This window comes from Anser anser (genome assembly GCF_964211835.1).
Source record: "Anser anser genome assembly, chromosome: 3".
NCBI lineage: Eukaryota > Metazoa > Chordata > Aves > Anseriformes > Anatidae > Anser > Anser anser.
This window is the reverse complement of record NC_139722.1, coordinates 110,494,089-110,520,397: the sequence shown is the minus strand read 5'-3', so window position 1 is coordinate 110,520,397 and position 26,309 is coordinate 110,494,089. Positions and strand designations below refer to the sequence as shown.

The 26,309-nt window shown below is 44.4% G+C and overlaps 1 protein-coding gene and 1 long non-coding RNA gene across 19 annotated transcripts in view; one reads left to right on the top strand and one right to left on the bottom strand.

Annotated features, from left to right (window-relative positions):
• Positions 1 to 210: 210 nt before the first annotated feature.
• The window catches only part of LOC310897987, a 36,913-nt gene continuing 10,814 nt past the window's right edge, over positions 211 to 26,309 (top strand). Inside the window, exons 1-3 of one of the 2 annotated variants that reach the window (XR_014582871.1) lie at positions 211 to 694; positions 10,137 to 10,372; positions 13,348 to 26,309. The exon at positions 13,348 to 26,309 is cut by the window's right edge and continues 10,814 nt beyond it. This is a non-coding gene — a long non-coding RNA (uncharacterized lncRNA). Of the gene's footprint in view, positions 695 to 7,961; positions 8,743 to 10,136; positions 10,373 to 13,347 lie in introns of those variants that run through there. The other variant, XR_014582872.1, reaches the window with a different exon arrangement.
• EHBP1 (EH domain binding protein 1) overlaps positions 690 to 26,309 on the bottom strand; it is a 214,381-nt gene continuing 188,761 nt past the window's right edge. For all 17 annotated transcript variants that reach the window (XM_083832192.1, XM_083832202.1, XM_083832203.1 and 14 more), the window contains 4 exons: positions 9,122 to 9,221; positions 7,882 to 7,955; positions 1,487 to 1,601; positions 690 to 1,392 (listed from right to left, as the gene is read on the bottom strand). In XM_083832192.1, coding sequence (XP_083688318.1) covers positions 1,302 to 1,392; positions 1,487 to 1,601; positions 7,882 to 7,955; positions 9,122 to 9,221 — 380 coding nt within the window. In that variant the 3' untranslated portion in view covers positions 690 to 1,301. The remainder of the gene's footprint in view (positions 1,393 to 1,486; positions 1,602 to 7,881; positions 7,956 to 9,121; positions 9,222 to 26,309) is intronic.

Below are 26,309 nucleotides of genomic sequence, written 5' to 3'. Positions count from 1 at the left end.
TCGTTTTGCCCCGCTCCCGCCGGGGCCGTTCCCAGTGCCCGGCCCGGCCGCGCTCCCCTCGCCGCCCCTTCCCCACCCCTCGCCCCGCCGCCGCCCCCGGCCTGGGGGGGGTTCCCCGCGCCCCCCCCCCGCCTCCCCTCGGCCCCCCAATTCCGCCCCGGAGCCCCCCGGAGCCCCCTCCCGCCGTGCCCAGGTGAGCTGGGGAAGGGCAGGGGCCGGGGGGCAGCGCGGGGAGGGAGGGGAGGGAACGGGGGGGGGGGTCCGGAGCCCCCCCCCCCCAGCTCTGGGACCGCAGTTTTTGGTGAGGGCCCCGCGGCCCCGGCCCGCTCCGCGCATCCTCCGCGGCTTGGCGCGGGGCAGCCCCGGCTTCTTTCTACTTCTTTTTATTATTTTCATCATTTTATATATATATATATTTATATTTTTTTTACTTTCTTTGGGGGTGGGAGCGGGCTGCACCCTGCGCCGGGGGGCTCCCCCCCCTTCCTCCTTCCCCCCCCCCTCCCCAAATAAAGGGCCGCAGCGTCCCGGCCGCGCACCGGCCCCAGCGGGACCTTCCCCGCCGGGAGCAGCCCCGAAACTTTTTGGGTTTTATTCCTTTTATTTATTTTATTCCCCCCACAAACCTCGGCGCCCCCCCCCCCGCCCCCCCCCCCGGCCCCGCAGGTAAGGAAGGAGGCGAGCGGCGGTCACGGTAAGAAAGATTCGGCTTTTATTGCAAACTGTGTCACGGCTCGGGGCTGTAATAAATAACCGGGGCGAGCTCCACCGAGGGACGTGGGACACGCGTGGGGGCACACGCGGGGGCAGGGGGGGGCCGGGGTTTTACCGCCCGGGCGCAATAAATAAAAACGAGGCTGGGGGGGGCGGGACGGGACGGGACACAGCGGGACACGGGGGCGATGGCACCGGGGGGGCCCGACCCCGGCGGCTGAGGATGATGATGGTGGTGGCTGTTCCCCCCCTCCCACCCCCCTCTCTAACAACCCTAGGACGACAAAAAGCCGCGTTCAGCGGCCCCCCCCCCCGGGATGGGAACCCAAAAAAAAAGGGAGAATTAAAAAAAAAACACACCCAAAACCCCACAACGGGACGGGGCCCGGTGCAGCCTAGCTCTGGCCTAAGAAAACGTAAAGAAAGAGGAAAAAGTTTACAATTTCGTTTTCCAAACCTTTTTTTTTTTTCTTTTTTTTTTTTGTCCGTCCCCCCTCCCTCCCTCCCTCCCACCCACCCCCTTCCCCCCCCCCAGCCGGCATTTTGAAGCCGTCTGAAAAAGCCGCGCTGCGCCGCGGGCGGGCCGCTCACTGGAGGAGGCATTTCTCTTCCTTCTTGGCCATCTTGCCTTTGTTTTGCTCCAGGGTCCTCTCCAAATGCTCGTCCTCTTCCTCGGCCCTGCGGAGAGAGGCGGCGGGAGGGAGGAGGAGGAGGAGGAGGATGGGGGGGGGAGGAAGGCGCCGCGGGGGTGCCCCCCCGGCCCCGCACTCACTGCTTCTCCTGGGCGTCCAGGTCCCGCACCAGCGCGTCCCGTTTGTTAACGAGAAGAACGAGTTCGTCCAGCAGCAGCTGCTCTCGCCTCTTCTGCGCCTCGGTCTTTTGCCAGTCTGAGGACAGGGACGACAGAAAACAAAACAAAACAAAAATAATAATAATAAAAAAAAAACAGCGGTGAGCAGCCCGCTGCGCAGGGGTCCCCCCACGTCCTCCTCCGGCCCCGTTCTGTGCGCACCTGCTGGGGCAGCGCCGGGCACGGAGCCGGCGGGCAGCCCCCGGCTGCTTCCCCTTTATTTGTATTTTACTTATTTTCTTTTTTTTCTTTTTCCCCAATTCGTTTCGTTTCTTTCCCCCCCCCCCCCTCGGCGCCGGCCGGGGCCTCGTTTCCCCGCTAATTCCCTGGGCGCCCTCGGGGGGAGGCAGCCGCTGCTCGCCGGCCCCTTGGGGACCCCAAAACCGGGCAGCACCGAGGGGACCCCTCGGGGACAGCCCCGGGGCTTCTCCCCCGGCCCGGCCCGGCTCGGCCCGGCTCCGGGGGCTCGGGCCGTGCGCTGTCAGTCACGCCGCAGCCATCCCCGCCTCCCTCATTACGGAGGTAAACAATTGAGAGAGGGAGCAGGAGATGCCGAGGGAGATAGCAGGGCGAGCGAGGAGGGAAAGAGGGCACCGGCTCCGAAATTAAGAGGAAAAACAGGGGGAAAAAAAAAAGGAACAAGGACCGGCCGCCTCCTCCCGCAGCTTCGCGGCCCGCAGCCCCGCTCGGCCGCCCCCGGGGTACCCGCGGCACCACCCGGCCTCGCCTCTACCACCGAAAAATAACAACAACAACAAAAAAAAAACACCAAAAAACCCCGCGGGGCACGGACACGACTTTTTTTCTTTTTCTTTTTTTAACCCGGCCCGACTTTTGGGTTTAGTTTCCCCCGTTTCCGTCAAGGAGCTGGAGGAGGCGATTTTGAGCGCTTTCGGTTAGCCGAAAAACTCTGCTTTTTGGAGCCACTCCCTTTCTTTCTTTTTTCCTTTCTCCTTTTTTTTTGCCTCCCCTCGGCTCCCCACTTTCCTCGGCAGTTTCAGCTCTCGGGAGAGCAGGCGCCCGGCGAGACATTTTGGTGCTCAGCCCTTCGCTGCCCATTTTCCTGCTATTTTCCCTCCCCAGGAAGAGGCACTTTTTGTTGTCCAGCCCCGTGGGCTCAACACCACCACACTTCACGGGACAAAACTGCTTTTTGTTTCTTTTTTTTTTTCCCCTCACTTTCCGCACTCGTTGGTTACTAGCGGCTGAGATACAGCCCGGCAGCAGGAATATTCACCCGGGGCTTTACTTGGTGTCCTGGAAAAGGAGCCGGACCCCCGTCCTCTCGGCCAGAAAGTCACCTGGCAGTAGGGTAGGAGAGGAGCAAAGTGTTGGAGTAGGAACTCGCAGGCGAGCTCGGTGTGTCCAACAAGGCGGCGTTTTGGGGCAGCATCCCTGCGTGCAAAAATCCCCGAGTCCGACTCCTACCTGTTGTGCCTCCCGAGCCCGGGTCGCCCACGCCGCCGGTCACGCATGGCCACGGCGAGGCACAAACCCCGGCTAACCTGCAGGTTTCCCAGTCGGACTGGTGGAAAAGCCACGCTCTGGACAAAAATGGGATTAGTGCTCCGAGGCGGGCTGCGAGCTAAAAGTGCTGGAAACCGGAGCCCCTGCACCGCACGGTTTGAAATCGCAGAGTTTGTTAAATTCACGTCGAAAGCAGAAATGTTTTCAATTATTCATCTTCGTTGACTTCATATTGTCTTTTTTTAAATTTTTTTCCCCCCACTGCTTAAACTGATAATTACTCGGAGCGAACGGCCGGCCGGTTCCCATAGAAATGCTTTCATAGAAATGGTCGAAAGTTCTCGTAGTGAAACCTTCAGCCCCGCCACTCTAATAAATAAGCCCGGCACTTTGATGAAAATTAACACTAGTTTTGTAAAGAGCACATTGGGGGATTGCAGTCAAGTCTTATCTTTAGTTCCAGTCAACTAGCAATCCTGAAAGAGTTTGCATCATCATCAGAGCAGGCCATTTGATAGGATTCTGCTGCTGAACCTAATCAATCTATGGAATACTGTGGCTGTGCGGTGTAACAAAGCTAAAATAGATTTACAAATGGGGTTTTAGAGGATAAGCTCCTCCACAGGATTACATATTGATTTTAAATATAAAAAGCTTATCATATAAACCATAACTACAAAAATAGTGAACCTATGCATAAATCCTTTTAGAAGAGCACCCACTTCAAACTATAAGCCAAGAATAAATCAAGATGTACAAAATCCTAAAGAAGATCCATTTCTTGGGCAGAAAATGAACACGCTACCCCAAGGTGTGCAAAAATGAACTTATCTTTTCTAAGGAGGCATTAAATCTTGAATTAAAAAAAAAAAAAAAAAGAGGAGGGGGAAGGAGCCAGAGGAAAGGTGGCTGCAAGCGAGGCACTGCTCAGCCGCCGTGGGCCTGGAAGCGGGGCTTGGAAAGCCGTGCCCGCGGCAGCCTGCCGGCCTCCAGGAAGGCAGGAGGAGCACCTCGCTGCCCACACGTGTCCGGGCAAACCCCGTGCCCTCTGGTTTTTGTGGCCTGGCACCCAGGCACGGCGGGTCCTCCTCGGCTGGAGCTCCCGGCTGAAGCCCCCAGCGCTCCGCGGCCCCATGAAGGCAGCGCTCCGCTCGCCCTCCCTTATCTCTGCGGCTGAGTGGGAGGGAGAAAAAAAAAGAAGAAAAAGAAGAAGTCCGACCCTTTTTTTTTTAAATTTTACCCCCCCTCGGTGGCTGTCCTCAGCCTGCCATGCCTCTGTTTTAGCAGCTGGACGGGAGGACACCGGCTCCACATACCCGCGCCCCACAGCTCCCGGTGCCTCCGGCCAGCGCTGCCCGCACGCTGCCGGGGCCAGCGCCGAGCCTTTATCTGCCTCCTGCCAGGCTGCTGCCTCTCTTTTTCTTCCTTCTTCTGCTTTTTTTTTCCCCCCCTCCCCGTCATCGGCCAGCTAAGTAAACAGGTTGATGGATTTTTAAACAGCACAGTCACGCGTGGAAGAGTTAGAGCAATTTAGCAAAACAGTAATTATTACCTTTCCAAGGCTTTTTTTTTTTAGATATTATTATTATTTTTTAAGTTCCAGTTTGGGTTGGTGCGTTCTGCCTTACAATCCTTTTTTTTAGACAAACAAACCGACCAGTCCCGTCCTGTTATTTTATTTTCTCTCTCTCTCTCTCTTTCTTCCCTGCCCATACATTTTAGGGCTGGACTCGGTGCCGGCAAAAGTGCGATCTGTCCTTTCAACTCTTTCCCGGAGCCCAACTGCTCATTAGCAATCGGCTAAATGGCCTCTGAGCGCAGAGCCTGTGCTGCTGGGGCAGCCAATTCTTCTTCGGGGAAAGCTCATTGTAAATGGCGTGTTTGCACTTGGCGCTTCCAAAAAAGTGCATCTTTGCACTCAAGCATATGTCAGACTCAGAAAGCAATACCACGCTGACACACGCATCTCAGGCAAGGTGTCACCAGCATGTATTTTGACATTTCGCAGTCGTTTTGTTAGGAGAGTTTCTCCTTTAATAGGTTTTTAGGTAAAAGCAGAGAGCTGCTAAAACTTCTAGCAGAATAATAACCTCTTTTAAGGCTTAAAACGCTAAGCACAGACTTTGTTGCACAAATAAAATACAAAACCAAAATTCACCAGCACCTACACGTTTTCTCCCTAAGCCCCTGTTTACCATACCACCAGTAGCAAAAAAAAAAAAAAAAGGAAGAAAGAAAAAGAGAAAAGAAGAAAAGGAAAGGAAAGGAAAGGAAAGGAAAGGAAAGGAAAGGAAAGGAAAGGAAAGGAAAGGAAAGGAAAGGAAAGGAAAGGAAAGGAAAGGAAAGGAAAGGAGAAGAGAAGAGAAGAGAAGAGAAGAGAAGAGAAGAGAAGAGAAGAGAAGAGAAGAGAAGAGAAGAGAAGAGAAGAGAAGAGAAGAGAAGAGAAGAGAAGAGAAGAGAAAGAAAGAAAAGAAAAGAAAAAAGAAAAGAAAAGAAAAGAAAAGAAAAGAAAAGAAAAGAAAAGAAAAGAAAAGAAAAGAAAAGAAAAGAAAAGAAAAGAAAAGAAAAGAAAAGAAAAGAAAAGAAAAGAAAAGAAAAGAAAAGAAAAGAAAAGAAAAGAAAAGAAAAGAAAAGAAAAGAAAAGAAAAGAAAAGAAAAGAAAAGAAAAGAAAAGAAAAGAAAAGAAAAAGAAAAAAGAAAAGAAAAGAAAAGAAAAGAAAAGAGAAAAGAAAAGAAAAGAGAAAAGAAAAGAAAAGAAAAGAAAAGAAAAGAAAAGAAAAGAAAAGAAAAGAAAAGAAAAGAAAAGAAAAGAAAAGAAAAGAAAAGAAAAGAAAAGAAAAGAAAAGAAAAGAAAAGAAAAAGAAAAGAAAAGAAAAGAAAAGAAAAGAAAAGAAAAGAAAAGAAAAGAAAAGAAAAGAAAAAGAAAAGAAAAGAAAAGAAAAGAAAAGAAAAGAAAAGAAAAGAAAAGAAAAGAAAAGAAAAGAAAAGAAAAGAAAAGAAAAGAAAAGAAAAGAAAAGAAAAGAAAAGAAAAAAGAAAAGAAAAGAGAAAAGAGAAAAAGAAAAACGGAAAAAAACTAAGACTAACTGGGTTTTGGCATCTCTCTGAACTTGCAAAAAAGAAAGAAAAGAAAAAAGAAAAGAAAAGAAAAGAAAAGAAAAGAAAAGAAAAGAAAAGAAAAGAAAAGAAAAGAAAAGAAAAGAAAAGAAAAGAAAAGAAAAGAAAAGAAAAGAAAAGAAAAGAAAAGAAAAGAAAAGAAAAGAAAAGAAAAGAAAAGAAAAGAAAAGAAAAGAGAAAAGAAAAGAAAAGAAAAGAGAAAAGAAAAGAAAAGAAAAGAAAAGAAAAGAAAAGAAAAGAAAAGAAAAGAAAAGAAAAGAAAAGAAAAGAAAAGAAAAGAAAAGAAAAGAAAAGAAAAGAAAAGAGAAAAAGAAAAACGGAAAAAAACTAAGACTAACTGGGTTTTGGCATCTCTCTGAACTTGCAAAAAAGAAAGCTTTTTGTTCAAGCCAGTATGCGAATGGCACAGGCTGCTAGACACTCACAGGCTGCTGCTATGACATCCCAAGACAGAAGCACGTGTAAGAGGCAATTAAGCATTTAAATTTAAGATTTAAATCCAGTATCTCTCAACTCCTCTTTGGTTTTAGAGTATTTTACGTTTTAAATATTTCATTAGAATGATTCCCAATTAATCTGGCTTTTCTCTGCTGAAAGCAATGCATGTGTTTATGACCCAAGTTTATCCATGAATACAGTGAGGGTAGTTCTTATGCAAAAATATAACCACAGATGGATAGATAGGAAAAAGCTACCTGAAACCTGCTGCTTTTTTGCTACAAACTTATGCTTCCAGTGAAGTCTCCAAACTAATTAGAATTGATTTATTATGGATCAGGTACCTTATCAGGTGAAGAAAGAAATTACCATGGACAGTCAAAGGGTTAAGAGGTCAATACAGAATAGCAAAATCAATTTGCATTGATTAGACAAAAGGTCCATTTTACAGAGCCCAAAGGATTAACTTTTAAGCAAACATCTTTGAACTATACGACAGCATTTGTGACTGAGAGGTATAAGCAGTACAGCATTATAAAACACTTAAGATATTTAAATAAGAAAATAATGCAAGCAATGGTTTAAGCTATCTGGATGTTTATTTTTTATTATGAATCATCCCTAGGATTATTGTACAATTCACTTGAAAGCCCTATGGAAAGTTTGCAATTGTTTCATTTATCCTGTGTGTCAATCTTCCCATAAGTTTTCATTCAGGTAAGGTGACTAAACTCTGGAGAGTTGCAGAGAATGGAGAAAATAAGTGCAAAGGATTGCACTAATCCTGAGGTTGCCTCTGATGAAATGTTTACTTGGCAAACGTAGTGTTTTGCCACAAAAAAACGACGAGACTTTTTTTTCCCCAGTGAGACAAACTCATCATTCATCTCCTACTAAACTTATCCAAAAGGCAGTTGTGAGACTTAGCCAACATGCAGAAGTAAGGATTGCCCCTTCCCATTTCTGTGGTACAAAAAGCAGCGCGATGCCGCAGGAAAGCTGGGAGAGCATTACCACACCGAAAACAACGAACCCCTTACCCTCCTCATCACTTTTCTCCAAGTTTATTCCAAAGAGACCGTATTTTTTACCACACGTCTTTGATTTCTTTTTTCCCCCGGAATAAAAATTTAGGATGGGATTGGAGACCCCGTGTACCTGTTGCGTGCTATCAGTCAGAGTTATGTAAATACCAGCATTAATTCTCTCCAGCGCAGCCTGCCTGGTTGGCAATTTTGGGCAGCCACCTTCGGCAGCAAGCGCTTTCTTTCCCTCAACACCCAGTGCTGCTCTTACCTTCAATAGCAAGCATTGCTCTCAACTCCCGGTTCAGCAGTTCGTAGCGCCTTTCTAGGTCATGTTCTTTTTCCCTAGGCAAGTTGCAAAAGTTCATCAATATGTTAATTACTAAATCATTAAACACTTAAAAGAACCTTTAACTTACATTGATTTTAGGACTCGTAACTGACTTTTCTCTTTAACTTTAAGCTACTCCAAACAAATGATACACAAACTTAAAACCTTGCTCAGGTGGCATATTCAGTATCAGGGCCTTTTCATTTTCTCCATCGTCGGCTCTAATTCCATCAGTTTAACTCTATTGCACTACGGGACATAATTATTTCATATTCATCCTTGGAGCAGCTGTTGTGGAATGTCCTAAGCATAAAACATTCCCCCGGATCTAATGAACAAATTCCAGCATCAGCCTATTCACCAAGATAACATAACGCTGGAAGTATTATCCTACATACATTCTGCCCTAATGAATAATGAAAATTAGACACGGGATTAGAAAGCTTAATATTTTGAGGTAGAATCTTCTGTCAAGTTCAGACACGGCAGGAAATTTGTGATCACGGACTCTTTCCAAGGAAGTACGCAGGCACCTACACTAGGTGGCACACTGAAAGAAAAAGAATCGCTCAACTGAAGGAAGCTGGAGAAGAAGCGCCGACGGCAGAGCGCCTCTGCAACCCAGCGCCGTCTTTTCCCTTCCTCTCCTGTGCTAGAGAAAAAAAGTTTATTCGTCCTCCCTGTACCTGTCTCGCTTCGCAGGATCGGCGGTACCATCACACCGTGACCGATGCGCTAATATCCCTTCAGCAGTCCGGCGCTGCTCAACGAGGGATGCAATTTAGTATTTCTGCGGAGCAGGTACAGACTCTAATTTTGCGCTCTCTCAGAATAGTCTTCACGTGTCACATCTGAGGCACAATAAAAATCTATTTGCCTATTTCTAAAATGTAATTTTATTCTACTGTAGGGCCTTTGAAAATGTAACTACGCTTAATATTTCAGATTTTTTTTCACAGCTCTAGCTAATCTCGTGTCATTGCACGCTTTCCATTGTCAAGTTTGAAATATGAGAAAAACAAGTTACTTGACATGCTCCACAAATCCCCCACACCACTTGTTTGCGAAGAAACATTTTGAAGTCGGATGGGGAGAAAGCAAAAAACTTTTGCGTCTATCTGCTGGGTAAATATTGCTGTAAATCAGCCTTCTGTAACTACACGTAACCATCTGTACTTACAGGAGAGAAAGCTGGTTCATTCGTCTTATTAAAGCGTTCTTCTTATTAACCAGCATGAACCACTCCTGCATCATAGCTTCCTCTTCTTCTGTGTTTCTTCCTGCAATAGAAGGAATTTCATTACTTAGGTGGCATTTCACAAGTTGAGCCATGTATTTCGATTCAGTTGCTGAAGTACCCGTCTCTAATATCACTGAACATTACAAGGCGTGTTCTCAAATGGTAAAAATATCCCAAGACTACAATGCAAGAACTGAAGCCTAATGCTGTTAGCTCCATAAATAAAACTTTGAAAGCAGACACTCTGCAGCGTATGTTTTAGTCTTCTTTACCATGCTGACAGACTCACCTAAACAAGCACCTTTTAGAAAGTACTGTGTCTTAAATTCTTCTGAAAGAATGCTATTGTTGCTATGTTCCCAATAAAAAGTCCTGCTGCTGCTAAAAGACGCCCGGACATCAGAGGCATCCAAACACAAAAAGCAACCCTTGTGGGCAAGATCTGCTCTACCCAAGCAAACCCAGGGCAGTCAGGATTATGCGGTGGGGATCAGCATAGCTGCAGAGGAGATCATAATCCTGAACCCTTGGCCAAGGCGCGGGTCCCTGCTTGACTTTGTTGAGCCTATGGCTACTCTTCCAGACCATGAGCTGGAAAGAGTTGCTCCTGTCCTCACCCATAGTCAAAGCGAGCACCCAGGGTCCAGCTGCCTAAGGAGCCCCCTGTGCATACACATGGGCTAGCGGCCCCTTCCCCGACCTGTGCCCATCCGGGTAGGATCAAGGAGACTCCACAGCCTGCCTGGACTCTGCATTTGTAAGAGTCCACGTTGCCACCTCTGCACCATCACACAATGGTGGGGAAAGGCAGACCCAGGAGGTCCGTGGCTGTCCTTTTGGTGTAGCTGGGTCACTTGGCCAACGGGGTGACCCAGCCAGAGGACTGGGAGGAAACTCCTCCAAGTCCATCATGGAGACTGCATGTTTGTAGTGACCTCCCTTTCTCATCTCTCAGGTTGAGGAGAAAAAACAACCCGGGCCTTGTTGAATTATGAAACTCACACATTTCTTAAGGTTCAAATTAACCTGGGAAGAAACCTGAAACAGTGGTGAAGGACCATGAGCTGGGACTTCTGAGTACTTCTCCCAGCTTCCACATTGATTCACCAGGAGACAGACCATGGGCACCTCTCTGCATTTAAGCAGCTTGTGCGTAATATAAGGATAACCACCCGTACCTAGCTTGCGAAGGTAATAAAAGTTAATTCTTTGATGCTTGCAAGGCATTTTGAAATTTCTGATGCAAGGTGCTGTACAGTCAGGGAATTGCAGGATCCCTAGGTGCAGAGATGTAGTTTCCAGCGTCAGAAGTTGGAAAGACACCAGAAAAAATACTGGTTTTCTCTGAGAGAAAGCTTTCAGCTTCTGGATGGGGGCATTTGAAATGCGTGCACATACGTGCCCTGCTGCGCACATGTTCACACCCGCGTGCAATGGCAGCGCGCACACACAGGCCTGCACAGAGCCACCTCCTCAGCCAGTCTCCTTTCACCCTGTGGCCTCTCCAGGCTTGGAGCATGCCCATGGGGGAAGGAAAAGGAGATTACGAGTGAAGTGGGTCCGTTTGGAGTGGAGCTGGTGGGCCCAAGTGGCTAGATGAAGTTGCACCATTTGGCACGTTCTTCTTCCAAGCAGGAGGAGCAGTGGCCAGGCTCTGCCGGAGTGATGCGGGGAGGAATTTGCCCTGTAGAAACACTCTGCCCCCAAGACCTCCACTTCTGGTTTCATGCAGAAAAGATTATGTCACACTCGCTCAGCACTTAGAATCATATTCTGCAGTTCAGCACTGCCCTGAAGAGGATTAAGACCTATAGGTATAGTTTGCTGTTAAGTTGCAGATCAAAGGAATCTCTGTATCGGTCCAACTAATGGGGTCTGCTTTTAGAAGCAGATGATAATCGATAGTATCAAGCTTTCACTGACGTGCACCAACTAGCTGGAATTTATTTGGGGGTGTCAAGAAAGAGGGGAGAGATTGCTGCTTTATCCTCGCAAAGCGATCAGTTTATTTTGTGACACACGAGATTGCCACGCTGCAGGTGAAAACGAGTTCTCACAACAGAATTGTGTGGCCGTAGTAACATTTTCATCAATTTATGGCACAAAATTTGCTATTCTTAGGGATGGTCTGGGATCTCCAGATACAAGATGCACTCTGAATGCAAGCCCTTGCTGCATTTCATTTTGCAAACCTTTACAAATAGACACACAGAGATGGGACAGAAAAGTTTCAAACCTCATTTCTACCAGCTGAGGATCTGAACTTTAATTTCCCGACACGCAATCTCAGGGGTAGGACATAAACCTAAGATAAAAACTTTTTTCTCTTAAGACGTTCCTCCTAAGTTGGCTGCAATGCATAACGAGAAAAGATGAGAAAAGATGTAGGTAAAGCTCGCAGACCTTACCAGGTGGGTTATTTTGATATTTCTACGCTGCCAGTAAAGCCTGTGGAATATCCTCTGACGAGGCTATTTTAAAGTGAGTTAACAAAGTCTGTATTGTTTTACAGAATTTTTAATCTTTTCGGGTAGCTGTTTTTGTATTCACTTTGGCCCATGTGATGCCCTGACACCAGTCATGTGATAGTGGCTGCGATAGGCACAAATCCCTGGGCAGCAACAAAAGAAGAAAGAGGAAAAAGAAAAAGCTGAGAAAAAGCTTGCAATTTGGAAAAAGGCCAATTGTACCCTGGTGAAGGCCTTTTTGATCAGTGAAATGACACATGTGTGCAATATTAATAGCAGTAGATTGTGATATTTCCTTTTTTTGTTGTTGCTGTTGACCAGGAGCTTTTAAATTCTTGTGCACAGAGCTGAAACAGATTTTTCCCAGGCAAGCAAAATAAAGATGAACTGCCATACATGTAATTTTTAAATAACTGTTTTCAGCAAATCCGGTGCCATTAGCTAATTTACTCCCCCCCCCCCCCCCAACCCCCCTTCGGTAGAAGGATGCACGCAAAACACTTTCAACAAAGAAAAACTCGGTGTTATTTCAACAGCCGTACTGCAAGCTAAACTCAAGTTTGCACTTTCGAAACCAAAATACACAAAAAAAGCCTTTCCCCCACCTCATTTCACATTTGCACGCTGTAAAACCATGCTGCTGCAGTGGTCGTTTTTGTTTCCGCTTTCCAAGTGTACAACAAGGATTTAATTTACTTGCTGAAAAGGTTTGCAAATTAAAATTGGAATAATATCTGTGTTATTCTCTGAAAAGAAAAATACTGTACAGATTATTCAAATGAAGCGAAAAACATGTTTGAGGACAAATCGATACCTGCATGCAAACCCCTTATCTGAGCCAGGACAAGAGGATGAAAATCTATAAATAGCCCACAGATCTTAAACTTAAATTTTGGTCCATAATACATGCATTACACTATTGTTTTGGATAAAAAACAACAACAACAACAACAACAAAACCCTTTTAAAGCTAGTAAGTTGGACCATTACAAATTAATCCTGACTTTAATAACTGGTTAAAGACCCCTTCAGCTTTATAAGTAACAAAAAATATTAAAGCCTGTGATCACAGCGAGCTTTTCTCATTTCTCCTCTAACCATTTGTTATTTAATCCAATACTAGTAATCCAATTTGTCCATCAGACTTTTAAAGGGCAGAATGCAACTTCCCCAGCTTAGACACTTTTCAAAGTACAATATATTTTTCAAATGAATGCTGGATGTTTCATTTTTTCCCCAACTGTTCCTAGCTCTAATGTATGAGGCAAAAAAGAACAAGATGAACATTGTTCGTACTGATTAAGTAAGAGCTCATTAAAGAGCTGTCAGTGCCGTACTTTGAATATGCATGAAGCATATAATCAGATCTAGTACCGTCACTAGAGGAGAATACGGTAAGTACAAAGGATTGATTTAATTACTTAGAGTGGGCTGTGGTGGTAAAGCAGTCTTGTTAGCGCAAAAAGAAAAGGAGGTTGTATTCTGGCACGGTTAGGGGAAAAAGGCAGTTTTAGCTTCTGCCACAATACTTAATCTCAGGATAAAGCACTTTACATTGTAGCTTAAAATGAAGACTGTCAGTTTTCTAAAAAGACCAGAATTCATCTTATCTTGTTTAACCTCACCTGGTTAACTATCTAGCAGAGCAGATTCATTCTCTTTAACACATAATTACGGTTACACCTTTTTATCCCATAGCTCAATAATGACTTCTGAAAGCAGTCTTCAAATAAGACTGGTTAGCGCCGCAACCATCCTCTGCACGCACAAGGCACGGTAAGAGATTTGAGAAAGGCTGAACCAGGAACTGAGGCGAAACAGTAAGTACACACGTCCTTATGTAAACAGACAATACAGCCTTTGATGTTGTGCTTTATTACTAGATATGTTCTGAGGCGAATTCTGGCAAGATTTCTCTAGTTTAGTTTTTGTCTTTTTTCTTCCTCCGCTCTTCCTTTCTTTCTTTCTTTCTTTCTTTTCTTTCTTTCTTTCTTTTTTTTTTTTAAAAAAAATCAATACACTCTGGTTTTATTCTTCCTCTAGGAATCCAGGGGAATTCTCTCACATCAACTCTCAGTGCCATTTTCTAATTTCATTGTCTGGCTTGAGTGGTGAAGGATGCGTGCTCTATTCTTCCCTTCACTTGACATCTACCAGAACCCTCCTCGGCGATTAGGAGCGAGCCCAACACCAAGCCCGCACTAGCCCAGGACACTAAATTCTGCCCTCGGATCCAAGAAACTCCCACTGGCTTCAGAGGTGTGGATCCACGCTTCAACAGCTCCTGCGCAGGCTTCAAGCAAGGCTGCAGCATGCAGTTTGGTGATTTTGTCCTAGGAAGCCCAAATTTTAATAATAGGCAAACAAACAACAACAACACAGCCACCCCTCCCCAACTTTGTTTTCTCCCGGGGTTAATCACACGTATTCAAATTGTATTTTCGTGACTGTGATTCAGTTACAACTTGAGCAATTTTCATCTTCAGCGCTCAAGAATTACAAGCATGTTTGTATGTTACCAGGTTTTTCTTGAGAACAATACGAGGGACTAGCTTATTTTAGTGCTGCACAGCTTCCAGGCAGTCTTTATAAAATACCTTTCCCCTTTGGCTTTCTCCAGGATTTACAAATGGATTTCTGTTTGAACTGTAAGCTAATTATTTGTTAAATATTTAAATAAGGAGCGTTTGGACAAATGGCTGTCCTGAACTAATTTGAAAGAGAGATTGCTTTTTGTTTTTCTCTCCTGCTGAAAATACTTCCCAACACACCCCTTGTGATCAGCCAGCTATCAGTACGTGTATGTGCCATTAGATCCATTATTTTTAAGCCTTTCGGGCAGCAAGTCATTAGACAAACCAAATATGGATTAACATAGCAAAACTGTACATTGCTAAGAAAACAGAGAATAAAGTGCTACAAAACACTGTGAATACCACTTAAAAGGAAGAAAAAGGAGTAACATGCAGGGACAAGATTAGTTCAGTGTAAATGGATGAACACAGTAACTCCTCTACACTTTATACCATCGTAAATCTGTCAAGATAAGCCAATAGATTCATATTTAAAAAAAAAAATCCTTAAACGTAAATGTATTTAGCTGTTGTGCAAAAATGAATTACAACCTACAGAAGATAAATAATAAAGGCTTTCTATCAGCATCCCAAACCAGCCCATTCAATCTGGCAAGAAATAACAGGTTTACAGAAATCACTTTGCATGCTGTCTCGAGCAGTAATTGTTTTTAAATTTTATTTGCACTGCGTATAGTGTGTGCCATGGTGTCACGGTTAAACACTGACAACTCCCCATCTCCCCATTTACCTCGACAGAACTACATGAAAAACAACCTACTTAAGACAGAGCCCATTCTTCCCCCATTTGCTGGTGTTTACACACAGTTTTAAAACAGAATAGAAGAAGCTTTCTTCACTCAACACACTTGGGTGAAGAGGCCAGCAGGAGAATGCCAGCCCATGCGAGCTGGAGCGGGGCGAATAATGACAAAAACTGGCCAATTTCGCTAGGGCCGTTCTATTTTGGTGTTTGACAGGGGTGAGATGGCCACCGAGAGCCGTCCAAATGCCAGCAAATTCCAGAAATTTAACGGGAAGCTCTTTTGAAAACCTACACTACTGTGCTTGTTTGCCTGCTGGAAAAAATAAATAAATAAAATAAAGTTGCATTCATCCAATCATGGGGACGCGTTTTTACGAGTTTCTGTATTAGGAGCGACCGGACAGATTGGCTTGTTTACCTGAAGGAGAACATGAATAGCAAATAAAGGAATAGTCTGAGGATGTGCCTCATCTTGTCTCCTAAGAACCTGGGGAAATGCACTGAAATTGAAGGTGGTGTGTTTAAAACCGATTAAAAGAACTGCCTTCCCTCAAAGCCTCGTCGTATACCAGTAGGACTCGTTGCCACAAGGCGATGTTGAAACTAAGAGCTCAGCAAGAATTAAAACCGGGTTGAATGGTGACTATGGGGAGGCAAAGCCGTAGCGATAAATATCCCAACAAACAAACAAAAAGCAAAAGAGGTAGGAATTGGATCTGCCTGCTTGAGGACATGAGGGAACCTTTAATTTTTAGAGGCTGACTGAAATGATCCCCGGGGACAGGTTAGCCCGTAGCTGGCCCCTGCAGAGTTTCTTTCCCCTGCCAGGGTTCAACCTGAACCTGTCTCTCTGCGAGACAATATTCCTGAGCAGATCATGGGGCTGATCCACCGTGGCAATTACAGCTTTACAAAAAGGAAGCTCGGGCAGGGAAGAGAAGCAACATCGTGTGTCGTAGCTGACCAACATCATGTCACTAGCAAAGGCTGATGGAAGCCTTTGCTCGAGCCCTTCAAAGTCAACAGCAGACTTTCCACTGCTTTTAACAGTCTTCTTCTCATCTCACCCACTGTGAACAGTTTGTGCACAGATGAGCTTTCATTTTGAAAGCAAGTTACTGAATTTAACAAACACTTAAGCAGAAAAGCCCACGTTCACAGCTGATACTCCTCATAAAGACGAGTTACACCAGACCTACTCCAAAACACATACCACTCGACTGCAAGTTACGGTGAGGATCTAGGCATTCACAGCTCTTCCCTTTGAGTGAAATTGAGGCATCCCAAAAGAGACCTCTGTGTTCTCTTCTTTAAGAGGACAACCTTTGGTGGAAAAACTCCGATTTTGGGGTAAAATAACTCTTCAAAGCTCCAAGTGTCAAAACAGAGCCTGCAGTAAGCACCCCACAGCATGAATCTGCTCGACCTTGAGCTTCATGCCTCCCATTTCAGAATTACCATGCCCAGCTTTCTTCCAGAATACTTATTCCTTTCACTGAACAGGGACCTCCTTCGTTATTATAAATCACTGAAAATGAACAAGAGTAGCCACCGAGAGATAGACAGGATGGAAGCCCTCTATATATGACACTGCAGGAGAGCTAGCTATCAGATGAAGCCCTAGAATGATTTTCCTAGTCTGAACTGGATGGGAAAATGCCTAAGGAACATTAGAAAGGCAAATTCATGGCCACTAACTTGCTGTCTGAGAGCAGTTGAGAAGGAGACATTGATGTCCACACAATGAAGTCTCATAAAGGTAGGTGCCGACTGCCAAGAATCTGCCAGGCAGAATTGCACTGCAGTGCATTGTCTGCCTGTTTCAGCCCCTAAAATACTGTAACCCTAACGAAACGGAGCCTCGACCAAGGGAATTCCTTTATCGCAAGAACACATCAAATTAGCTTAATATCAAGCAGGAAACTTGTAATTTCTTTGGCTTCCGAGACACAATAAATCAGAGAGCCTATTTAAAACTTTGAGGGCTGTGTAAACAGGAGGTCAGGGCTCTGACCACATCTCAGCACAGACAAGGATTTATTCTACCTGCAGTGGGACTGACTCACAGAAAGACAAACATTTGTGGCCCGCCGTCTTGGCAACCTAAAATTATCACAGGATCAAAACTTCCATGAAAGATGAACTGCCTGAAAGACTGCTTATTTTTTTTTCTACACAACAAGTCAACAGAGCGGCCACTAGAAAATAACAGAAAATCATCACAAACAGAATGCCTAGGCTTGATCAAAATGAGCGTATTTTAAATGTGGGGTTATCAACCAAGACCAAGAAAACACACAGCTCGTGGCCCAAAATTCAGACAGCAAGAAATGAGATTCAAGTGAAAAATCTGGAGAGACTCCTGTAAGGAAGCAGCAGTTCCTTCCTGAGGATAGTGCCTGCAGGGACCCTAGCATTGGGCAGAACCAACACGTGTCCTTCATCACGCTCTGCAATTCTTTATTCCCAAATTTTCTCCTGTAGCACAACTTCAGAAGAAGCACAGACTTGGGAAAAGCATACATCAGACCTTTGCTTGCAGCATAGGAAACATGCACTGTTAACTAGAACACTTGAACCTTTGAAGCGATGGAAAAAAACAGTAGTTCACACTTGGAAATTCACCAAGAGCAGGATGATGGTCTGGCAGACAAACTATTTCGCTTGCAGGTCAAAAAGTAGAGTTGGATGCTTTGTAACGAGTGTCAGTAATTACTCCATGGCTCGTGACTACTCCTTAGACCTGTTCACACCCCAGTTGCCTGTTCACATGTCGAGCGATGGCTGGTTACAATCCTGAAGTAAGAGGGACGCTAACCTGAAAGTCTTTGGACTGTGCTCTACTATTACATTAGCCCATTTTCACCAAATATTGTTTTACTTCCTTTGGGATGTATTCTCCTGGGGCTGGAAAGGGGTGGTGGACAGTAAAAAAATCACTTCTTTACTGGACAGGTCTGAGTTTAACCCAAACAACTGTCTGAAGGGAGCTAACAGCTAGCGTTGACTGAATGGGACCTTCTACCGATGGTAATGAAGATGCCTTGTCTTACTGGGAGTTGGCAGGTTTGTACCTCTGGGACCCAAAGCTTCCCAGGGCTAACTGGGCAAGTTCAGCTAGGTTGAGGTGTCCTGGGGCACCATGGTTTCCAGTGTTGACAGAAAAGGTGATCTTGGTGGTAAAAAGGAGAAACCCAAGTAAAAATAACAGGGCTTTCTGTAGACTGCAGTGGCCCCGTGGGCTGGAAGCCCCGGGGTGACCAAAGTGCCTTTCTCCTCGCCATTCCCTTTACAAGCAGGCGCTGGTTGCAGAGAAAGCTAACTTCCAGGCATAAAGCCAAAGCCTATGCCGACCACATGAAAGACCATTTATACTGCAATACCACAAAGAAAGATGGAAATCAGTTAAAAGAAGCAAGTGTCTGTTGGGTCTTGCAAGACTTTTGGAAGGCTTGCAAGTCTATTCATAGTGCCTAGGGCTCTCCCAGAGTAGCCTCCTGCTATGCGGGCAGCACTGCGTTCGGGCTCTCTTCTTCAAGCTGGCTTCAAGCACTTTGTTGACAGGTTCTTTCAAGGCAACGATGAGGCTACAGCCAGGGAAGTGCATGGAGAGGAGGCTGACCTCTCGTTCAGTCCTGAGGCAGCCAACGGCAACGTGGTATTGCTTTGAGAAAAAAAATAACTACGGTCATCGTCGCTGCTGAGCTTCTTTACAATTTAATGAACTTGGCCTGGGAAAGCTGAACATGTACGCTGCCCGCCTCTGGTCTTGGAAAGGTCTCTTCCTGGGAACTTCTGCCTGCAAATGCACAGATCTGAGACTGAAGAGATGCGGTGAATGAGAGGGTCAGAACCACGCACTCCAGGGTTTGGCATGGTGTGTTTGTTCAGTGGGAGCTCCTCAGTGGTAGAAATGCCAGGCATTTGGAAAGGTACGGCTGGCTGATCTTCCTTTATAGTGAAGGCAAGCCAAGATTGCTTCACAGGAACTGCTACGAGGAGGAGTTAGACTGGAGAGGAACAAATTGGCCAGCAAGACTTTGTGGAGGCAGCACGACAGCAGGGAAACTGAAGAAAGGCTGACAAGCCTCAAGAACTCAAGAAGTTCTCAATTGCTCATAAAATCCCAGCAACTACAAACATACTGCTTGTGCAGGAATGAGCGTATGAAAGCAGTAGATCTGGGAAACTCACGTCAGAAAAACATCTTACTAGCGTGCCAGTTTATTTGCCTTAACAAATTCTAATGAATGGCTTTGCACTGCTTGAATTCAATGCTAGCAGGCGTTTCTCCAGAGCTCTATACGCTTCAGCATGATTCAGGGCACTCAAGTCACACTTAGACTCAACATGGAACACATTGTAAACGTGACCCAGACTGAAATGTCGTCACACTTCTCTCATCCAGAGTTTTGGTAGCTGCCAAAACTCCCATTCCCATAATTCTGGCAAGTTAACATTCCCAAATGCTGCAGAGAGAAGCATCTCGTGAAGTGCTTCATCATGTTACTGGTCCAAAAAAAAAAAAACATTAACTACTAATGCATGGTTTTGTGAAATATTATCAAGTTACAATAAAACACTAAACCATCTTCTTGTGCTAAAGTGTCAAAAACCTTTTCTTCTTCCCAACACAAATTGCTATTAGTAATATACTGCTGGCCTCCTAAACTTCAGATGTATCTAGGAGGAAATACTCACAAATTGGCACCAGCAAAAACCTAAATCAGTGTCATGTACACATCATTCATGTACCTAGAATTTTTTAAAACACTTTTGCTCACCCTTTACATTAAATGCAAAAATATCGATGGTAAAAATACTGCTTTCGGCAATACTTTTTGATTTTCTGTGCCATTATTATACTGTCCTTTCTCTCACTCTGGTTCGGTATGCAACACCATCTTTGTCTTTCACAATTCAGTCGGACAACTCTCTGCCATCGCGTAGTCTGGCCAGCTTTCAGTTCACCTGAGATCAATCACGCTGAGCTAAGCAAAACAATCACACATGGAAAGCAAGTGTGGCACAGTGCTGGAAAAACCATGGTGTTATTAATTCCTTCTTTCTGGTTCAGGTAAGATAGGAAAATATGAAAAGACCATACTGATTTCCCTATCTCGCTACAACTTTTTCCTTATGTGTATGTACAGATATTTTTCATACTTTCTGCTTCCCAAGCAAACAGCTGCAGCTATGCTTCTCCCAAGGAGTCAGCTTACCATGTGGCAAGAGAGGGCACAGTCAGTCTGTTGGTATGTGTGAGTTTGGGTAGGAGCAATAGTTAGTCCAAGGAAGTGTATTTTGAAGAGAGAAACAAGCATACAAAAGGGACTAATATACAAATGTATCCCTTCCTGCTGATAGAGAGGACCGTAACAAAAACAACTTTTAAACGGAGCCCATCTCTCATGCAAAACTGAACATTCATAATTTTCCTCCCTTGGTGCTAACACCGGTGGATACAAACCCACATTTACTTCTGAAAATGCCAAAGAGAATTGCAAATGCAATTGTTTTTAAAAGACAAAACTTATTTTGGGGAGTGTGGTACCTCCTCCTAGCTTAGCCCTTCCTCCCCAAGTGCAAATTCCTATTACAGACCGATGGACTCCAGTAGGAAGCATTCAAGACCGTATAATGCAGGCTGGTAAATACAGCTTGATAATCAAGTTTGTGAAGGTGCAGAGCATATAAGGGATTTATTTTTGATAGTGAATCTGTACACATATACATCATTAAGCACCCATTGAGAAGCAGAACACTCCAAATGATTAATACAGCTAAAGGGGGGCAGATAAGAGATCAATGACAAAATCACCTGGTAAAAAAGTAAAAGGTGTTGCATTAAAAGGGCTTTTACTTTGCATGCGAAACAATACGGAGAAACCTGTATTTTAGCACTTGTACTCAAGAAGCACTCCAAAGTATGCCAGGATGAGAACAGAAACCCATCCTTTCTAATAATCTTGTGACAAAAGCTAAAAGACATCATCCTATTAACTAGTGATCTCAACTGCTAATGCAGAGTACTTCCTGGTGCCTTTTATGTAGAATGCTGCTATTAAAAAACCACTAAACATTCACTGTGAACAACACAGAATCATTCATCTTTTATCAGCATCTCTTGTTAGAGGAGTATGAGAGGGGCTGAAGGTGTCATTGATATTATAGAGTGGAAATTAATCAGAAATTTTTCTCATATTTTCCTCATCACACTAATTTACTTTTGTACAAATTTCCCCCGCTAAAAAGTTCATACCCAGCCCCCTGTTGTATGCTTTTAAGTTGAGAATATTCAACGAGTGCGTCAACTGAAAGGCACCAGGTCCCAACACAAAAAGCATTCGAAATTCTCATTTAGTTGTCTTTATTTTGCTAGCGCCATGTGGTCCTTGAAGATGTAGAAAACACGGGAAGCCGAGTAAAGATCAGAGCAAGCTCATTAGCATTCTGACAAAATTGGAGTGGTGGAGATGTATAGTTTGCCTAGTTTGTCGTTTTGAAAGCTACCGGTGGTAAGCTTTCTATTTCATTGTGCTTTTGTCTTTTTTGGGGGTTTTCAACGCAGCAGGGTGTTTGTTAGCCTAGGTTTTCACAGTGCATTGTGGGAACCTTCCCTGCACATTCAGCCTATATAGTATCATTCGAGTTCAAGTCAAAAAGTTTTTTTTCCTCTTTATTTCATAATAACCTAGACTGATGTAGAATCGTTGTCTGTCTGTCAAAACCCATCCTGCCAAACACCTGTTTTATCAAGGAAAAAAAAAAAAGAACAAAAAATCCCCCCACAAAATAAACTCTGAGCTGCATTTAAAAATAAAACCTTTTAAACATGTTGCTGGTTTTCTTCAAAAGACAAGATAAGAAGAAATTAATTTAAATTCCACTGTTTACAATCAACTAGGAGTGCATTTGAGACAGATCCAGTTGATTAGAATTCAAAAGAGACTCTCTCCCTCTGTAAGATCCCAATTCTATTTCAGAGCCTCTTGAAGGAAAGATTGGTTTATACTCCAGAATTATGTAAATAATGAATTACCTCTCAGAAGACCTAAAGAAGTTATTACTCCAGTCATTTCATTTTTTTTTTTTTAAACATAAGGCTCACTTTGAAGGGCTAAAAGGGCTACATTAATGCTGCTATCCAACATGAATGTTTCCAAGTCGCAGTGAAATGGATAAAGGTCTTTTTGGATGAATTTATCTGCTAAATCCTTGCGGTTGCCCTCCTATCTCGGATGATGACCCAAAAGAATGTCAACAGCTCATTTCCCAGAGCGCTGGGAAGAGCCACCACGCCAGACATAATCTGCACGTTCTCAAAGCGCCGTTTCAAACGTTACATTTCACAAGCTGTTTAAAGAGATTCCACTCTCATCTCTGCCATCCCGGCGGCGCTTTGGACATCAGTGCTTGGGGAAGACTGGCTGTGAAAGCTGGAGCACGACTCCCACGTTGGCGTCCCGTGTGTGCAGCCATTGTGCACGAGCACCGACGGGATCCCCAGTGCTTCGAATTCGTGTTGCTGAATTCATGGCCACGCCATGGAAGCAACAAGCCAGCTCTGAGAATCCACGTGTATTAACTCAGCCCTCGTTCGCTCTTTGTATTTTTTTAATATAATGTGTCGAAGTGCCAAAACTGCAGATATCCATTCAGTGTGAAAGGATAAAACCTGGCTTGAAAGGAGTTACAATGGTCGTGATTCCGATACAGTAAATTTTACAATGGGATGGGGATTAAAGATTTATTTACTTAGCAATGAGGGAAAGGCTAACCAAATACTAAGAGAAAGAAGCGCTTCACACAATACCTTCTAAACTCTTTCTTTCTGTTACGTGCTCAGACAGCATCGCTACATTTGCCAAAATGGCAAGTTTCTTTTCTCACCAAGGAAACAAACCGCCAGGCCAGCAAGGAAATACCAGCCTTTAAAAACAACAAAAAAGTACAGGCAGGTAAGGGAGATGCCCCCACCGGCCTGGCCGTGCAGATTGCCAGGTCTCCATTGCCCCCTCACATTTAAATTCTAATTTCACCCTACGCCCACGTGAAATACAGTGGATTTCATCACGGGGGATTGGGCAACGTTTCAGCTACACATGAAGAGCTCTGTTCCCTCCCCAGCCGAAAACAAAACCCCAGCCCACAGAACGAAATAGCAGTCATTATTTTCAGATTAACAAAAGGCAGAGTTTTGCCAGCTCCGAGGAGCCACCTTTATTTCCAATCTGCTTTTAATCACTCAGTTCCTTTTCATTCAAACTCCTCGCAGAGTCAAATAACCTGGAGACTGTTACACGCACAACAGCAGAGAGGACTGAATTATTTTCTATACTTCGCAATGTGCTTATAGCTGCAAAATTATTTATCTCCTCCACTGCGTTCTGCTACGAAAGTTTCCTCAAGAAGAATCGTCTGGACCAGCCATATCAAATTAGAGGGCAGTCAGGAGTGTCTAAGTCCAGCTTTAAAACAAATATCATGACAATTACTTAGCCATATGGAAAATAGGGTATGTCTTTCCTGAAAGCTTTTATACATTTTCTATCTCGAATTTCAACTTCATTAGAAACTATTTCTGACTCGCAAGCTGCAAGATTGCTAAATATCTGACTGCTAACTCACCATGAAGAAAGCGGCTCTTTTTAACGGCACAACTTTTCCAAGATGCAAATGAACAATAATCTAATTTCGCGAGTAAATTAACTGAAGGATTCATTTTAATATGTTGCAAAGTCTCAGGACTGAAGAGGCAGTTGCAACTTTGGGAGCACGCGCCCCCCCGCCCCCCCAGGCTAGCCCGGCGCCCGCTCCCCCAAAGCCCGGTCCTCAGAAGGGCTCACATTGTACTTGTGTTTGGGTTCCTATGACTTCAAGGCCAGATGTTTCACAAATGACCAACAATCGGAGGTTAGAATAAATTAATGACTGATTTCTGAGCTTTGATGGAATTAAGCATACTTCTTTTCTCAACGTGCCATGTGAATGTTCTCCCGTTAAACTTTTTTTTTTTTTTTTTTTTTTGACAAGTGAGGCCACCCGGCAGAAAACAACTGATGCAAAACCCAGGAGTAATCCCTCTGTTTAGTTCAACACTGTGGTTAGCCTTAACACTGCCTCTATTATCCAATGGATTTAGAGAAACTTTCATTTATTTGTTGGCCTCAGTCTTCAACTTTGTTGCCTTCTTTAAAGAGCCCAAGACCCATTCCTATGTAAATACATTTGCATGCAGCCACAATGAAACTTTCTGGGACTCTGATTAAACTTGCGAACCAGATAGCCGCAGCGTGCAGATTTGTGATCTTCGTGCGAGTGCTTTCCCAACTACATACGAGTAAATGAAGCTGATGTCAACCCTCGCTACAGGCACGCCGGGAGTTTGAAAGAAACGCTCTGCAGCAAAGCGCACCCCAAATCCCCTGGCGCCGTCCTGAAACGGCAGCGCTGCCCCGCAGACGGCACCCAACGTGAAATCACCGCCATGACACAAAAAGCCCTTTTCGTCTGGGAGCTGTTGAGACCGGTGCTTTACTTGCTACAAAACGTCACCTTCTCTCCGAGCCCCTTCCTGCTGCAGCAGGACAACAGGATCCCTGTTGTAAAAGTGAGGATTCCCGGCTCCTGGTTCTTCGCTTGTTTTTTCTTGCCGCCTCTGTTTATAAAGAGTACCTAGAGTATAATGTATTATTATATACTGTACACAATGCAGCCTTCTTGCAGCCAACTCAAATAGAAAGCTTTGCATCCAGCAAGTCTATTATGAAACAGCACCGGGATTAATCTGTGCAATTACAACCCTCAGAAAATGCAGGTGGACAATCAGTGCAATTTCACCATTCCCACATACAAAATGCCAATACCTTCAAGGTTTATGTTCTGTAAGAGAGGCACGATGGACTTCAGGCATACACCAAGAGCTGGTTTTGTAATTTCACTGGCACTGATGACTGTGGGCCAGGAATTGCAACCTAATATATTCTTTCAGTATATGTTTAAGGAGATAACACCTTCTTCCAGGGGCAAAATGAATCTCTCTAACTCCTTGTTTTTGCAGTACAAACTGTTTAAATGTAGTTTTAAAAGCTTGGAATACCTAACTTTTTTTTTTTTTAAGTCACATTATAGCATTATTCAAGCCCACTGCTACAATGATTAAAAAAATGAAGCCAAATATATAGAAGTACCAAACTTAACCACGTATGAAAATGCACTAGCTCATGGGAAATGCCTTGCATAACTGACAGCATGTGAATGAAGGCACCAGCACAATTCAGAAACCAGTTGTGCTTTACACTTTATTCTCCTTATTCCTGAATGTACATGAAGTCTCTGCTGCCCCCGTGTAAATACCATACACAAACCCAATTTCTCTCGTTGGACTAAGCACATCAATACAAAAGCAAATGAACTACCAAAGTGCCCTAATTAACAATTTTGCAAGTGAATGCAGACATCAGTGCCACACTGCAGCCATTAAAGTCTATTCCTTGCCATATCTGTTTCTGTTAACATTTCAATAGACCAATTAAATGACCTCTCCCCCCCTCAAACTCAATTAAGCTATTTGAACATCAATTGATAACTTACCATGTATTTATGCAAAATGTGCAAGCAAGAGATTCATTTTTTCAATCCTAATGATGTTTTGAAGAAGAGAAAACTACCTTATAGCTACACTGTCCTGGTATTCCACAGAGATGGGGCCAGGGCTGGGACTGCCTCCCGGGGGACCACTGGGCTCAGTGGCATTGTGGCAGGCAGCTTGGCAAAAGCAGGTGCGAGGCAGATATTCTTCTCCCGTGCCATTTGGTCCCTACCAGGCAGCTGCTGGACTGCCTCACAAGGTCAAAAGAAAGTGGAGAGAGCCATCTCTTTCAGCTTGTTGGAGTATCACATCGCTGGGGCACAGCCAGAGCACTGGTAGGTGGCAAAGGGTCACATCAGCCAACTTGGAGAAATCCAAAATTTTTTCCCCCCCCTGCTCTTGAGTTTCTACATCTCATTCTATAGAGAACAAGCCAACAGGTGCTGCAACACACACACCTTTCTGAGCATTGTGTGGTAGGTATGACATTTGACTCGTGTGACACAGGTTAAGAGAGGCGATTTACTGACATCCGCAATTTCCCAAGGGATTTGGTACACCACAAACCTGCCTGACATAAATTCAGGGGGACTAGGTCTTGCAAAAAAGGCAGAAGGAGGGAAAGCAATACTGAATTCTTTGCCCATGTTAAAGGCTAGATAAGGGTCAGGGTCTCCTCTTTAAGAAGTGGCCTCTGCTTCCCAGCACAGGTAAGCAGTTCCCTCCA